Source organism: Schistocerca gregaria, chromosome X, assembly GCF_023897955.1.
Source record: "Schistocerca gregaria isolate iqSchGreg1 chromosome X, iqSchGreg1.2, whole genome shotgun sequence".
Classification (NCBI taxonomy): domain Eukaryota; kingdom Metazoa; phylum Arthropoda; class Insecta; order Orthoptera; family Acrididae; genus Schistocerca; species Schistocerca gregaria.
Window position 1 is genome coordinate 200,118,284 of NC_064931.1, and position 16,774 is coordinate 200,135,057.

Here is a 16,774-nt window from a genome sequence, read left to right on the forward strand (position 1 = left end):
GTGGTAGTCAGGGGTCTTACTTGAAGTGAATGTGAGCAGACAATTAGGAATGAAACTTTTTAAATTTCTGCCAAGTTCCCTCTGTCAGTCAGATCTGCCACACTACCACTGATGGTATCATCAGTCCAGCCTCCCCCTTTTTACTTTTTGACTATCTACCTCATTCAGCCATGCTTCATCAAACCAAATATCATCATCAAAATTTGTCCCTAGTAACGCACTAAGAAAGTGACAATCTCAGGCTGTTGTACCTTGGCATCCCATTAATAACTTGCAGCCAAAAATAGATTTATAGTGGAGTCCTAACTTTTCACAACTCATAAAAAAGGCAATTTACTACCTTGAAACAGGTTTGCTGTTAAAAGGGTGGTATGTAGCTTCTTAAGTGTTGGATGCTCCTTGAATAGTATGCATATAATCCATAATGAATCATATCTTCCTGAAAAAGTCAACTTTTGTGATCCTTCTTCTGAGGCATCTCTTCATCCCAGGTGTCACCAAGTGACATGACTCATCTGATTCTTGTTTCATGAATTTCTCCTTGCCGAATCTTGTTACTGATCATTCACTGATTTGTAGAGCAATTGCAGCCTGCTCCACCACTTTAACCAAAGGAACGAGAAGCACTTCTGCATCGCTCCCTCCCTCATACACAAGATTCTCTCAAGGAACACATGAATTCATTTGAATGAAGGCTTATAATCATGCCATGACAGACACTTTGAAAGTGTCCTAGGAATGTGCAGGCCTCAGCCTGCTCCTCTTTAGACAACCTTTGTCATACTTAGTCAGGCATGTGAGGCTGACAGTCACCCGAATCTCTTACTATGGTGGCTCATTAAGGACTTGCTAGCACAGTGCTTTATTCAGCACAGTGCAGCAGAAGTGTCAGCATAGTGAGAGCCACCAGTGCCAGGCTTCCATTGGTGTATAGTTGTCAGGAGCAGTCCAGTCAAGTAAAAAATCAGACTACAGTGAAATAAAATGTTATATCTTTGTGGGATTTAGTGGTCAAGGAAGTGGTCGGCTAATGACTGACAAACAAATTAATCAACCTAGACAACTATGTTTTCGATACAGGTAATTCATAAAATCTGTTTAATTGCTCGTGTGTGTGTGTGTGTGTGTGTGTGCGTGTTTTTTTTAAAGAGGTGTTTTTATTCTGATCATTTATTAATATTGTGATGCCTGCCACCAGATTAGGTGAAAGCTTCTGTGACTGAAGATTGTTGCAGATCATGTAGGTCTGTGTGGGAGTGGTGCACTGTTTATTTGTGCATATCACTTGTGCCACAAAGCCATTTCATTTCACCTCTCAAGATGCTCCAGTTTATCTGTGAAGTGTGAGCTGTAAATTGTGGCCGATTTTCGAAGCATGTGTCTTGATCAGTGTCACAAGGTACAAATACGCACAAGCTGTACTAAATTTTTGAATCACTTTATGACTGTATAGGTGCCAGTGGTAACGACAGTCCAGCTACACTTGGTAAGCTTGCAGGGCGTATAAGTGATGCTTCATTAACTCTGCAGCTATGCAAAAATTCTGGGATATAAAAATATTTAATAGTTACATAGTTTTTGATTTTGACAGTAATAACTTCATTATTATAGAGAGCAGTGTGAAAATGATTTTATGTTTTTGTGAATCATGATTGGATACTCATTCACCATTTATCCATAATTTTCCATTGGTGACAGATTAACATGCACATTGCTTAAATACATAGTATCATTTACTGTTTGGTAAAATTAGTTATCTTTCCTTTCTTCATTTGTGTTATAGGCTTCACAAAGTCATTTATACATATATTTTAAATTCACAGGTACCAATTCAGTTAGTACTGTCAATGGAGGACACTCGGGAACTCTGATTATTAGTGTGTCCAGCTCCAGTAGTAGCTCAAGTGCCACATCTCCTAGTCGTACTCCTGAGGTATGTATTGATTTCAGCCCTCATATTCTCATGTATAATGGCATATTATAACCGGTTGACTCACTAATAATGACTGGGTTTTCCAGTCTGTGAAGTGTAAAAGTTGAAGACAATCTGGAATCATAATAGTAAATCTATTCTGTCTAATGAAATATTGTATTGAAGTTACATTGATTGAGAACAGCAATGCCAAACTCATAATCTGTTTTTGAAAACATAAATTTCAAAAATATAGTATCGTGTGCTTATCTAGTATGTAATCATTTAATTACACTTTGTGTACAGTGTGTGTGTGTGTGTGTGTGTGTGTGTGTGTGTGTGTGTGTGTGTGTGTGTCAGTCAGTCAAACCAATTTCAGTACCCAGAAAAATAACCTAACAATAAAACTTCTCATTTGTCATGAGCACAGGTATTTTCACAGACCAACAAAAGTTTCTCGACTGTCTTGCCGTTTCAGTTTTACAGTGTGTCTGTGACATTTCATAAAGCATATACACTCCTCTTGTTTTCTGGTAAAGTGCTGCTATCTCACAGACCATCTCCTTGTGTAGTGTTCGTGGTAGCAGCCATTTAAATAACCACAGTGGTGGCTCCATTTTCAGTGAACTGCCCCTGTGTTTACATGGGTGACAAGTTACTCACGCAGTCCATCACTGGCTCATGAAATGCAGCAAATTGTCATCCCTGTCTTGTTATTTCCGACATGGGGTACCAACCTGATTGAAGGGCAAAACCCTTCTGGATTGTCTTCTGAAGCATTGTGATCATTCTGCAAATTGATGCAACAAAACTTCTGAGAAAATATTATTGTGTTGTCGTTGTGCAAAACTTTCATTTATGTGTTTTAAAAGATATATTTTGTGAAAGCCTTGTGGTGGGAAGGAAGGAAGGAAGGAAGGAAGAAGATATGTTGAAAGACAGTAGGATCTATAGCTTAATGTGGACTTTGAGAATGATGCAAAGTGTTATTTTTTGCATATACATGTCATTACCAGGCTTGACAAAAATAAGTGAATGACGGGGCTTTCAGAATTGAACTCTGGGCCATCAAATTTGTAGTGTCTGTATAATGATTCTATAAATAGAAATTAAATTCAGGAAGTGCTGCTCCCAGTACAGCAATTATAAATGCTTAAAATAATAATAAAAATAATACTGTCAATACCTCAGGTGGTAACCAGTCCACTGGTGCCCATCATAGCACTGTAACCTGACATCGAATTCTGGGAAGTTCAACTTACCACAAAAACAGAGGGAGTCAACATCAACATTTATACTCCGCAAGCCACCCAACGGTGTGTTGTGGAGGGCACTTTATGTGCCACTATCATTACCTCCCTTTTCTGTTCCAGTCGAGTATGGTTCGAGGGAAGAACGACTGTCTGAAAGCCTCTGTGTGTGCTCGAATCTCTCTAATTTTACATCTGTGATCTCCTCCGGGAGGTATAAGTAGGGGAAGGCAATATATTCAATACCTCATCCAGAAGCGCACCCTCCCGAAACCTGGTGAGCAAGCTACACCACGATGCCAAGCGCCTCCCTTGCAGAGTCTGCCACTTGAGTTTGCTAAACATCTCCGTAACGCTATCACGGTTACCAAATAACCCTGTGACGAAACGCACCACTCTTCTTTGGATCTTCTCTATCTCCTTCGTCAACCTGATCTGGTACGGATCCCAGACTGATGAGCAATACTCAAGTATAGGTCAAACGAGTGTTTTGTAAGCCACCTCCTTTGTTGATGGACTACATTTTCTAAGGACTCTCCCAATGAATCTCAACCTGGTACCCCGCCTTACCAACAATAAATTATATGTGATCATTCCACTTCAAATCGTTCCGCACGCATACTCCCAGTTATTTTACAGAAGTAACTGCAACCAGTGTTTGTTCCGCTATCATATAATCATACAATAAAGGATCCTTCTTTCTATGTATTCGCAATACATTACATTTATCTACTTTAAGGGTCAGTTGCCACTCCCTGCACCAAGTGCCTATCCGCTGCAGATCTTCCTGCATTTCGCTACAATTTTCTAATGTTGCAACTTCTCTGTATACTACATCATCATCCGCAAAAAGCCGCATGGAACTTCCAACATTATCTACTAGGTCATTTGTATATATTGTGAAAAGCAATGGTCCCATAACACTCCCCTGTGGCACACCAGAGGTTACCTTAACATCTGTAGACATCTCTCCATTGATAACAACATGCTGTGTTCTGTATGCTAAAAACTCTTCAATCCAGCCACACAGCTGGTCTGATATTCGGTAGGCTCTTACTTAGTTTATCAGGCGACAGTGCAGAACTGTATCGAGCGCCTTCCGGAAGTCAAGGAAAATAGCATCTACCTGGGAGGCTGTATCTAATATTTTCTGGGTCTCGTGAACAAATAAAGCGAGTTGGGTCTCACACGATTGCTGTTTCTGGAATCCATGTTGATTCCTACAGAGTAGATTCTGGGTTTCCAAAACTGACATGATATGCAGGCGAGTCTGAGAGCTTTGGCAAACTTTCCACCAAAGGGAAGATATTCAAAGGAACACTGGACGTCAACACGCTAATCAGAGCAGGTAAATCGCAAGGATTAGAAAAGATGCTGAATAAAGATTGAAACTGGGTATCTAAGAAACTTGAATAATAGGAAGATAATAGACTTCGGCGATTGGATACTGTTCAAGAGCAAAACGAGCAGGGAAATATGCAGAGGAGCTCCGCTCCTGGTAACAGCTTTTGCAGTCAACAAAATTATCTCCCAATCAGTAACAGACGATGACAATGAGGCTCAAATGAGCTTGTAAATCATACATGATGAGAACGTACAAGCACCAGTAAACCAAGATAACAGTTGAGACAAAGGAGTCTATAAGTTCTGGGACAAACTACAGAAATCAATGAGTAAAATCTGTAAAGGACATGTTGAAATTTTTATTGATGATTTAAACTCATGATTAGACAGAGGAAACAAATTCCAAGGAATGATAGGACAGTAGCCTAGAGACAAACTCATTAACAAAAAAGGCCAGAGACTGGTCAAGCAATGTTACTGGCACTTTATGGGGGCAATGTCGACTCACTTAAAGAAAGAAAAAAAAATCAAGAAAACCAAAATGTGGAGATGATCAGTGGTCAAACCTTTAGGAGAATACCAAATAAGCCATGTAGCAATTAGACCTAAGAACCACAGAGAAATCATAAATGTCCAAGTCAGAGAAGGGCAAACATAGACTTCGATCATTATCTCACTAGAATCAAACTCGGATTAACACCAAATAGAATGAATAAGAAGAACACAGTGATATCAAAGTTTGATTTGACAGAATTAAAATCAAGTATCACAAAGGAATGGAAGGTAGAGGCAGCCACAACCTGGAAAAAATTCGAAGAAAAGGTAACCAGTAAAATGAATGAGGAAATTCTTCTAGTCAAAAAGAAGAGACATTCATGTGGAATGACACACAATAAAACAGTTGAGAGTAGGAAAACAGCATACAACTATTGGAATAGTGATGCAACAGAAGTTCATCTGGCAACATACATAGACGAGAAATCGCACAACAGGAGACATCGACAGAGGCAAAAGATCAATTAAAGGGAATAGAAGAGAATTTCCAAAACTATAACAGGAGAGCTTCTACTAGACACTTAACATTATAACTGTAGGAGACTAACCACAAAATCTCTGTTACAGAAAAAAAGATGGACAACTGGCACTGAACAACAAAGAGACAGCTATTGATTGTCCTGAACTGGCAAAAAGATTCCCAAGGAGCCAAAAGGTCAAGAAAAATACTAAGTCAGAAGCACCAGATGAATTGGAGGTTGAGAGAGAAATCATGAAACTGAAAAATGATAGAATAGCAGGAGAAGATGACATTGTAGCTGAAGTGTTAAAGGAAGATGGGCCAAATACCATACAAATGTCATACATGATGTACGGGAGTCCGACATAATACAAGAAGAATGGAAGTGCATAGTTATATACCCTGTGCATAAGAAATGGGATAGGACGGATGTTAACAGTTACAGAGGGATATCTTTACTCCCTGTCAGGTTCACAATTCTGTCACAGTGCTTGCTAGATAGTAACAGCTGGGAAAAAAGTTAGGGGAATGCAATGCTGGTTTCAGGCCAAGAAGCTCCTGTACGGAACAGATAATTTAAAAACAGTCCTGAGTTGCCAAGCAAGAAGAGGGAGACCCTGTATACCTTTATAAATTTCGAGAAGGTATATTACGATAGATTGACCATCACAGAACTGGAAGGGAGAAGCCGCTATGAGAAAACAGTTAACTAATGAATGCACAGTAATGAACATGAAACCCAAAATTAGTAGTGGGAGAATTATCTGAGTACTTAGAGGTTAGAACAGGTGTGAGGCAGGGTGATGGCATTTCACTACTATTGTTCAACATAATATTAGACAAAGTTGTCAGGGAAAGGGAAAAGTATTTGAAGATACAGGGGATTTATAAACCACTCAATTTTAGACGTAGAGGGAGGTGGCAGATATGCAATATAGAAGTATGGGAGGGAAACACAGCAGGTGCATGTGATATGAATCCATCAGACGGACATCCTCCACCCATCACCCTCTTCACAGCAGAGTCCCCTTTCTCTGTTTTGTCACCCCCCGCCACTCCACTCTCCCATGTTATCATCATCATGCTCTGCATAAACTCACAGGCAACGGTTCCGATGTGCACTCTTAACTCGAAAAGGCAAACACATGTAACCTGCTTGACAGCTGTTGACAGATTTAATATCTAATGTGGATACTATTGTGCAGATACATTTCAGACATGATTACCACCACAGCAACACAAAATCGTGCAAATTGGACTTACAGCCTGCAAAATTACAAAATCTCCAGTACATTTTAACATGCCTCGTACATCAACACTGCAGTTGTAATCTGTTGCTGTTGACGATAAGATCAGTTACTTTCCATGCACTCATAAAAATAGAAGTATTCTTACCCCGTATGTTAAGCTCAAGACTTTACTTGTTTTCATTCTTCCTTTTTAGTAGTGAAAACTGTTTCCAAAAGATTGTACTTCAGACTTTTTATGAAAACAATATCAATTTATGGATAACTTGTGTAAGTAAATGAAAATGTAATTCCACATAACAGAAACAGTATATTTTAAAACACCACCAAAATCTCCCCCCCCCCCCCCCTCTCTCTCTCTCTCTCTCTCTCTCTCTCTCTCTCTCTCTCTCTCTCTCTCTCTCTCTCACGCACACGCACATGCACAAACACTCAGAATTTAATGAAAGATGTTTTAATTCAATTGCTGCTAGTGTATTAAATTGTGAGAAGATAACAGTCAACTGCTACATTCCAGCAAAACTGTTCCTATACAAAATCTTAGTCACAGATAACAGGAGTAAAACAGCTCGTATCCACAGTGGAAAACCAATTTGAACTGTGCTATTGAAATTTACAGCGCATAGGTAACTTAATGGGTGTTTTTATTTGGTTGAAAAATGCAAAAACGCAGAAAAACTACTGTGAATAGACTGTAGATAGTGACACAGTGCTTGAAGATGGCATGCTTTGATGTATTTCAAGATCACAAGTGGCACAGTTCTCCTTTCATATTGTCCCATCTTACTTCGTTCGCTGTCCCGTCTGCCACATCTGAAATGAAGCTGACATGGCACCTACTAATAGACTATCTCCTCATTCTTTGGTCTCGTACTCTCTTCAGTGCTTTTCCTTTCATTTTTGCCTTTCTCTGCTCTTGACATAGTGATCTGTCCCTCCTCCCCTCCCCCTCCCCCCCCCCCCCCTCTCTACTACTACTACTACCACCACCACCACCTGCATCTTCCTCCAACCATTTATCCTTTGTACTGGGAGTTGCATCTACTGAACTTAATTATTGACCAGCTGTTTTTGTCACTTTGTGATGCTTAACAATTTTTTCTTATGTTTTAACATATTTCTTTTGATAAATTCAGCTGTTGCAGATTTGTGACACTTTTCCACCCACTTGTCACCTCAGCAACGGCATGTCAGGATAAGAACAGGCCTGCTGATTGCTTTGTGATAAAAATTATTTAATTTGTCTATTATTTTTCCTCTATGACTTTTCAGCTTTTACATTGTTTCTTGAAGTAATCTCATAAGGCATTACTTTACTTATCATTTCAGAACAAACGGATGACAAATCAAGAGGATTCCCCAATAAAATCTGTGACTTTACCTACTGTACCACCAGAAGTTATGCGGACAGCTAGTGAAAGACACCAGAAAGGCCTTATGTCACCATATATATATCAGATTTTAACTCAGGTAAGTGTTAAAACAAACTTATGACAAGTTGATACCAAGGATGATTTTAAAAGTATGTATATATTAGCCAGAATACTGCAGTATAGGGGCATTGGCATTGTTTCATTGTATGGAGCAGAGACATGAAAAAAGTACCATTAATTTTGAAAGAAAAAATAAATTACTATGTGAGAAACTGAGATAAGTGCTCAGTTAATGTTTTGTTCTAAGGCAGTAATTTTTTACGAGTTGGTGAAAGTAATGTTCCTTTAAAATCCTTGTCAGTAAATGGTACAGCGTAACACTGCATGAAATCTTAATGTGAATAAGGAAAAATAGATAGCACTCTAGGAGAAATAGAAAGGCACTCAGAACATGATAAAAGTACTTAAGACGTGCTCTGCATGTGGCAGTAGCAAAGATTTGCACCAACAGGAAAAAATTACTCCAGGGACAAAACATTAAATAAATAGAGACAGAATTTCTGGCTAGTATTCACTTTCTGGAGGCAAAATACATAGTACTGGGTTTAAAAGCCCACACACTGTATTTCTATGTGTGTGTTACTGGCAGTACTAAATATTTCACTGTCATAAGGTTAAGTACAGGATAACACAGATTTAACAGATGTTAGGAGTATATAGGGAAAAAAGTGGCTGGAATGATGATCAAATGCCAACATTATTAGTAACCTCATTGAGAAGAACAGGGAAGATAAGCCAGATTAGCAAAGGCAAGGAGGGTTAGTTGGAAGGGGAATAGAGTCCTGAAGAGAAGAAACAACAAAGATGAAGAAAAGGAAAAGAAAACATTAACAGTACAGGCTTTTATATGTGATTGCTTTAGTATGTGAACTGGAGGGAAATAAGATAGATGTAGAATAATGAGGAAAATATTGTTATTTTATTGAGAGTGGTGTTACATGAATAACAGGTGTACAAAATATTTCATACAATACTAAGTGACTGGTAGCATGAGAGCAGTTTGACTCTACAGATTTTAATACTGGCATCAATAAAAGCAGTAAATAATATTACTTTGCCTTTTAAGCGCACATTTGAGGAGCCTTTTATAGTTATTTCTTTAACAGTATAAATTCTTTGATGTGATAGTTGCATCTTATGTGTGACACATTTCTTGTTGGCCATAGTATACAATACCACTACCACCACCACCACCACCATTGTTACTTTAACCCATACCGTACCTGGCTCTATACTACATCTCATAAGGTTAATGTTTAAAACTAGGTATTAAAGGTTCGTTGTGAGTAGAAGAGTGGTATTATCATTTTGACAATAAAAATTTCTGTAACAAAACTTTATTTTTATTTGGGCTTAAAATGGCACAGCAAATATCACACTGTTACTGACAGCTTCTGTTGAATTGCTTTTTCCATGTAATTTCCATGTTGGGCGCACACAGATGCATTTCCCATGCACTTCACAGTGGTTTGCATAATGTGATGCAGACGAGACATGTCTTTTGCAGTACAGCAGTATACCAGCGGTACTACTTCAGCATCGCTGTACCTGTTGAGTAGTGGTTGCAAACTGACTGTAGTATCTTATATTGCTTTGCCATATAAGTCGCGATGCTGATTGGCGGAAAGTTAATTTCATGATGTCATATACAGTAGCCAATCAGAAATTGAATATATTGCAGTGTCTTACAGCATATTTGCGTGAAATATAACTTCAATATCTGTAATTGATTAACTGTAATATTAAAGGTTTCACACAACTTCATATGTTGATCTACTAGGCCGTATTACGAATACTCACTTGTATTTATTGCTTGTTTTGATGGATTTGATTTGATTTGATTTTAACAGGAGAGCTAAAACAACTTAGGTCTAACCCGCCACTGCCCGCACCAAAACTAAGTTTATTGTGCAGTATCGCTCCTTGTATATCTAGTAAAGCCAACCAGTGCCCTTGAATAGTGCAAGAAGTCCCTCTACCAGTTTATTGTTAGATACAATTTCTTCAGGTCTAGTTGTCCCGAAGATTCTGTATCTTTTACTCTCCAAAGCCATGCATTCAAAGATTAGGTGTGATGCAGTTTCTTCACCCTCATCACAGATCATACATTTAGGGTCCTCTTCCATTATACTCATTGTGTGTAGGTGTTTTTTGAAGTTCCCATGGCCAGTCATCAGTCCAGTCATGAGTCTGATCTCTCTCCTGTTCAATCCCAGGATTACTGAGCTTCTTTTGAAACATGGCTTGGGCATCATTACCTTACCATGTTTTTGTTTATGGACCTTGGTCCAATATCCTATGTGCTCTTTCTTAAGCCAGTTCCGTAGTTCTAATTTAATCATAGCCTTGGTGATTGCCAAGGCAGGTTCCGGTCCAATAAATGGTGGTGTTGCCCCCATCCTAGCCAATCTATCGGCTTGTTCATTGCCACAGATCCCTGAGTGGTGTATATCCAGTACATACCCCTGGGTCTTAGGCCCCAGTTTTTACCACAAGCCCTCCTAGTACCCACTAAAGTGTGTTTTTCCTTGGAGCAAATACTCTTAATATGAGGGGTCCAAGTTAGCTTCTCATCCAAGGCTACCCCTAGATATTTCACTGTCCCCTTCACAGGTAGAGTTTCATTGAAGAGTTTTAGATTCCAACTTGCATGCTGAATATGTCTCTTCGTAAATGGCATCACAACAGTCTTCTTAGGATTAACTCTCAGATCCTGTTTAATGCACCATTTTTGCCCAATGTCCAACCCTCCTTGTGCCATATTCCTGACTGTGTCAGTGAATTTGTCAAGTAATAATATGACAAGGTCATCTGCATATTCTTGGCAGAAGCATTGTCTGGAATTTAGTTCCTCAATGAGTTCGTTCACCACTAGATTCCACAATAGAGAAGACAAAACTCCCCCTCGTGGGCAGCCTCTAGTGGTCTTAATTACCATCTTTTCATTCATCATAGTAGCCTCTACCTTCCTTCCACTAAGCAAGGCTCTGGTCCACCTACATATAATGGTCCCCAGATCATTCACCTCTGCTGTCCTTACCATGGAATCAAAAGTTGGGTTACTAAAGGGGCCCTCGATATCCAAGAAGATGCAGAGGGCTATTTCTTGGAAGTGAAGTGCTTTTTCCACCTTCCCGACAATTTGGCGGAGAGCTGTTTCACATGATTTACCTGGTTGGTGTGCATGTTGGTTCAGGTGTTGAGGGACCCTACATAGCCTTCCCTCCCCAATGTATACATTAACCAGTTTTTCACATGTTTTGAGAATGGAGGAGGACAGACTGATTGGTCTTATATCATTGGCCTTGGTATGATTAGTTCTCCCTGGCTTTGGAATGAAGACACCCTTCACTGCCCTCCAAGCTAAGCTAACCCTAAATAGCCTGCATAGGATTATTATAAGTTTTCCTCCTGCCTGTTGCAGGAGAGCTGGAAAAATTCCATCTGGGCCAGGTGACTTGAACAGCTGGAATGTTCCCACCGCCCACTGGATTTTGTTGAAGTTCGCACACTCCTTGGCTGATTCCCAGTCCTCTCTTCAAGTGTCTGAGAACCGTTGTCTCTCTGGGGTCACATACTGATCTGTGTTATCCGGCAGAGCATATTGAGGAAAATGAGTTTTGAGGAGCAATTCCAGCATCTCATCTGCTGTCTTTGTATATTCCCCATCCTCCTCCCTCAACGTACGTCCTGGATTAGTTTGTACTCTAGTGAGAATCTTGTGAAGTCTAGCTTGTGCAGCCGTGCCTTCCACTTCCTCACAGAATGCCTTCCAGGATTCCCCCTTTGCTTGTCTTATTGCAAGGTTGTAACTGACAAGTGCCTCAAGATATTTAGCCCATTGTCCTTTGCATCTCGTTTTCTTTGAGTTTCCAATGTGTTATTCCACCAAGGAACACTCCTATTTGTGCACTTCCTGGTGATTGTGCAGTTGTCTTGATATGAGGTCACTATGGCAGAGGTAACAGCCTCTGCTACTTCCGTATCGTGGTTTTAATTTCCAATAAGCCTAAATCAAGGTCCCTCCTATATGTCTCCCAGTCTGTTTTCCTGGGATTTCAATAAGTAATGATCTGATTCCTATTTCAACCTTGAATTTAATGTACAAGTGGTCCGATGAGGATTGCTCCAACACCACATGCCATTGTTTGACCTAGCTACCCATCGTCATGGAACCAAATGTTATGTCAACTACTTCTTCCCTTCTGCTATTCCTGAATCTAGGTTCATTGCCCCTATTCAGGACCTCTTTGTTGTTAGCTAAGAGGAATTCAAGAAGGTACTCACCGCTACTGTTGGTGTCTTTGCTGTCCCACACTAGGTTGTGGGCATTGGCATCGCACCCCACGAGCAGATGGTCACCTTGCCGATAGCAAGTCTCTACCAGTCTCCTCACCTCCAAGGGAGGGGAGAACTGTCTTCGTAAGGAAGGTATGCTGAGGCCAAGACAATTTCCCTCATGATACCTTCCTCACATTGCTACATTTTGATGGTCACTAAGTCCCTAGAGCAGAAGTCTATCATTGGCATGAAATAAATGCTTTTTCTAACATAGATGCATGTTCTGGAGTTTCTTAGATTTCTAGCATAGATCAGCTTACCTCCAGTGCCTTAGAGGCCCGAGACTGCAGTACTATAGGTCTGTTTCCCTATTTCTTGCCTCGGTTTTTTTCTGGACTCACTTATCCAGGGAGGAGGGAGTCTTTGATTACTGAGACAGCTTTTTCCTGGGGGTCTTGTGTTCTAGTCTCTTTACTTCCCTCCATTTGTGTTTAGGAAGCCATTCTTTTCCTTCCTTTTCTCTCTGTTCCCTGAGTAGCTTCCTCCTTTGGGCCCCAGGCAAGCCTTTGATCTTAATCTGGTCTAGCTTCTCGGTTACAGTTCCCACTTCTGGCTCAGGTCTAGACCCTGATTCAGTAGTGGAGTGCCTTCCATCGGTTCAGTCTCCAATCTTTGGGCATCTGAGGTCTCAATTTGCCCCTCAGTTTCTTTTTCTGTAATCGTGTCCATGTTGGCCCCACGAGATTTGGGTATCTAGAAGGTCCACACCACGAATACCCCGCGCGGTTTAAGGCTAATTACTCAGGGAGGTTGCCCGGTACCCCTGAGGCTCTGTTTGCGACACATCTTCCCATGTGCCACGCACCCCTCAGCACAGATCGCATCACACCTTAGGTCGGGTCATGGAATAGGGTAGGACTAGAAGTGGATAGGGAAGAGTGGACATTGTGGGACACTCGTAGTCTGATCCATCAGCTGAGGCCTTTCCGGCAGTAGGTCCTCTACCTTCGGCATAGCCCTCAGCTTCCTGCAGATACGCAAGCCTCTCCACCCGCTCTGACAGTGCTTCATCAAGGTGGAGTCCCCCGGAGAGGATAGACAGCTTACACTCGTATGAAAATTGTGCAACGATTTTAACAATATTATTGTTTTACATGACAGTTTGTCATATAATTTCCGAACACAGTTTGTATATGCATGGTTACTGCATTATTAATAGATGAACAACAGGCACATGTAACACAAACAAATCCGAAGTTTGATAAAACAACAAGGATAACGTTAATGTTTATTTCTCCTTAGATCGTATTACATGATGCCAGCTATGACAGCTTGAAACAAGCAAGAAAAGCAGAGTTGTACACTACAGGACTGCTAATAATTATACAGATTTTTGAATACACATTATCAACATTATTTTCCCAGGTTTATCACCTCACCCAAATACTTATATATAGCTACTTGTATTATGTAGGTCTGTGTTTCCGTATTTTAGGCTGATATTTTCAGTGTGGATATTTCTGCTGCCTTGGAACTGCATGTACGTTGTTTGTGTACCATTTATGAACAAACTGTTACTACTGAAATACTGGTTTGCACTTTCTGTGTTCAGAGTAAGTTTTTCCTCCAGATCATTTTAAGTTAGCTACAACAGCTGTACCATCAGCATGTATCATGATATTTGGACCCTTTAGTGTACTCATATCATTTATGTAGAGAATGAAAAGCAGTTAGCCCAATACTGTGTTGGCTTTGAGGGTCTCAGAGATTCTTCCATACACTTGTTTATTAGAAACATCATCCAGCCCTATTGCATTTTTTCTTTTTTTCATTTTGTGATTATTTTGTTATATTTCCATATCATTTGTGGGAGACAGGAATAAACATCCTGTTGCATTTAGATTGCTTAAAGAAATATATTATTGTTTTTGTTTTGTGGGATTTTGTCATACGAGTTCGTGTTCATAGAAAATGGAAGTGATTAAATGTGGGTCCAAAAAATGCTTTCCTTCCTTTTTAAGTAATATGTTGGTACTTATTTCTTTTCTGTCTGTGCTAATCAAAGTCCAGGCAGACTTTGCCGTATTAAGTGGATAATTGCTTTCTTGAAGTACATGGTCTTCATTTCTTTTAGCAATCTGCGGTAATCTCTCTCTCTCTCTCTCTCTCTCTCTCTCTCTCTCTCTCTCTCTCTCTCTGTAGAGTCTTCATTACTTATTCAATCCCCCCCTCTCATACAGATGTTTGAGGCAGGCAATCTATGAAGCAAAGGAACTACACGATATAGTAAACATTGGAAGAAAGAAAGAAAGAAAGAAAGAAAGAAGGCAAAGAACTGGATGTTTAATTAACTCCATTGTTCACCCTAAACAGAAAGATATTGCCATAACCCCTTAACTCTATCCTGTGCAAGCTTCTTCATCTCCAAGTAACTACGGCAACCTACATCCTTCTGAATCTGTTCAGTGTATTCATGCCTTGGTCTTCCTCTACGATTTTTGCCCGCTACACTTCCCTCCAATACTAAATTGATGATCCCTTGATGCCTCAGAATGTGTCCTACCGGCCGATCCCTTCTTCTAGTTAAGTTGTGCCACAAATTCCTCTTCCAAGTTCTATTCAGTACCACCTCATTAGTTATGTGATCTACCCATCTAATCTTCAGGATTCTTCTGGAGCACCACGTTTCGAAAACTTCTATTCTCATCTTGTCTAAACTATTTATTGTCCATGTTTCACTTCCATACGTGGCTACACCCCATACAAATACTTTCAGGAAAAACTTCCTGACACTTAAATCTATACTTGATGTTACCAAATTTATCTTCTTCAGATACGGTTTCCATGCCATAGCCGGTCTAAATTTTATATCCTCTCTACTTCAACCATCATCATTTATTTTGCTCCACAAATAGCAAAACTTTTATACTACTTTTAAGTGTCTCATTTCCTAATCTAATTCCCTCAGCACCACCTGATTTAATTTGACTTCATTCCATATCCTCATTTTGATTTTGTTGATGTTGATCTTATATTCTCCATTCAGGACACTGTCCATTCTGTTCAACTACTCTTCCAAGTCCTTTGCTGTTTCTGACAGAATTACAATGTCATCTACAAACCTCAAAGTTTATGTTTCATCTCCATGGATTTTAATTCCTACTCCAAATTTTTCTTTTGTTTCCTTTACTGCTTGCTCAATATATAGATTGAATAACATCGGGGATAGGCTACAGCCCTGTCTCACTCCCTTCCCAACCACAGCTTTCCTTTAATGTCCCTCGACTCTTATAACTGACATCTTGTTTCTGTACAAATTGTCAATAGCCTTTTGCTCCCTGTATTTGACCTTTGCTACATTCAGAATTTGAAAGGGGGTATTCCAGTCAGCATTGTCAAAAGCTTTCTCCAAGTCTGCAAATGCTAGAAACATAGGTTTGCCTTTCTTTAATCTAACTTCTAAGATTAAGTCGTGGGGTCAGTATTGCCTCATGTGTTCGTACATATCTATGGAATCAAATGTGATCTCACCTGAGGATGGCTTCTACCAGATTTTCCATTCATCTGTGAAGAATTCGTGTTAGCATTTTGCAGCCACAACTTATTAAACTGATAGTTCAGTAATTTTCACATTTTTCAACACCTGCTTTCTTTGGGATTGGAATTACTAGATTCTTATTGAAATCTGAGGTATTTCTCCTGTCCCACACATCTTGCCCACCAGATGCTAGAGTTTTGTTATGGATGGCTCTTCCTAGGCTATCAGTAGTTCTAATGGAATGTTGTCTACTACTTCCGGGGCCTTTCAGTGCTCTGTCAAATTTTTCACCCAGTATCATATCTCCCATTTCATTTTCATCTAGGTTCTCTTTCATTTCCACAATATTACCTAAAAGTATGTTGCCCTTGTATAGACCCTCTGTGTGCTCCTTCCATTTTTCTGCTTTCCCTTCTTTGCTTTGAACTGGTTTCCTATCTGAGCACTTGATATTCATACACGTCATTCTCTTTCCTCCAAAGGTCTCTTCAATGTTCCTGTAAGAGGTATCTATCTTACCCCTAGTGATGTATGCCTCTACATCCGTACATTTGTCCTCTAGCCATACCTGCTTAGGCATTTCACACTTCCTGTCGATCTCATTTCTGAGATATTTGTATTCCTTTTTGCCTGCTTCATTTACTTCATTTTTATATTTTCTCCTTTCATCAATTAAATTCAATATTTCTTTTGTTACCCAAGGATTTCTACCAGCCCTCGTCTTTTTACCTATTTGATCCTCCGCTGCCTTCAC

At 39.8% G+C, this 16,774-nt stretch overlaps 1 protein-coding gene across 2 annotated transcripts in view; it reads left to right on the forward strand.

The window, feature by feature from the left end:
- LOC126297723 (constitutive coactivator of PPAR-gamma-like protein 1) overlaps positions 1-16,774 on the forward strand; it is a 172,339-nt gene that overhangs the window by 71,075 nt on the left and 84,490 nt on the right. For both annotated transcript variants that reach the window (XM_049988863.1, XM_049988862.1), the window contains exons 10-11: positions 1,824-1,933; positions 8,098-8,238. In XM_049988863.1, coding sequence (XP_049844820.1) covers positions 1,824-1,933; positions 8,098-8,238 — 251 coding nt within the window. The remainder of the gene's footprint in view (positions 1-1,823; positions 1,934-8,097; positions 8,239-16,774) is intronic.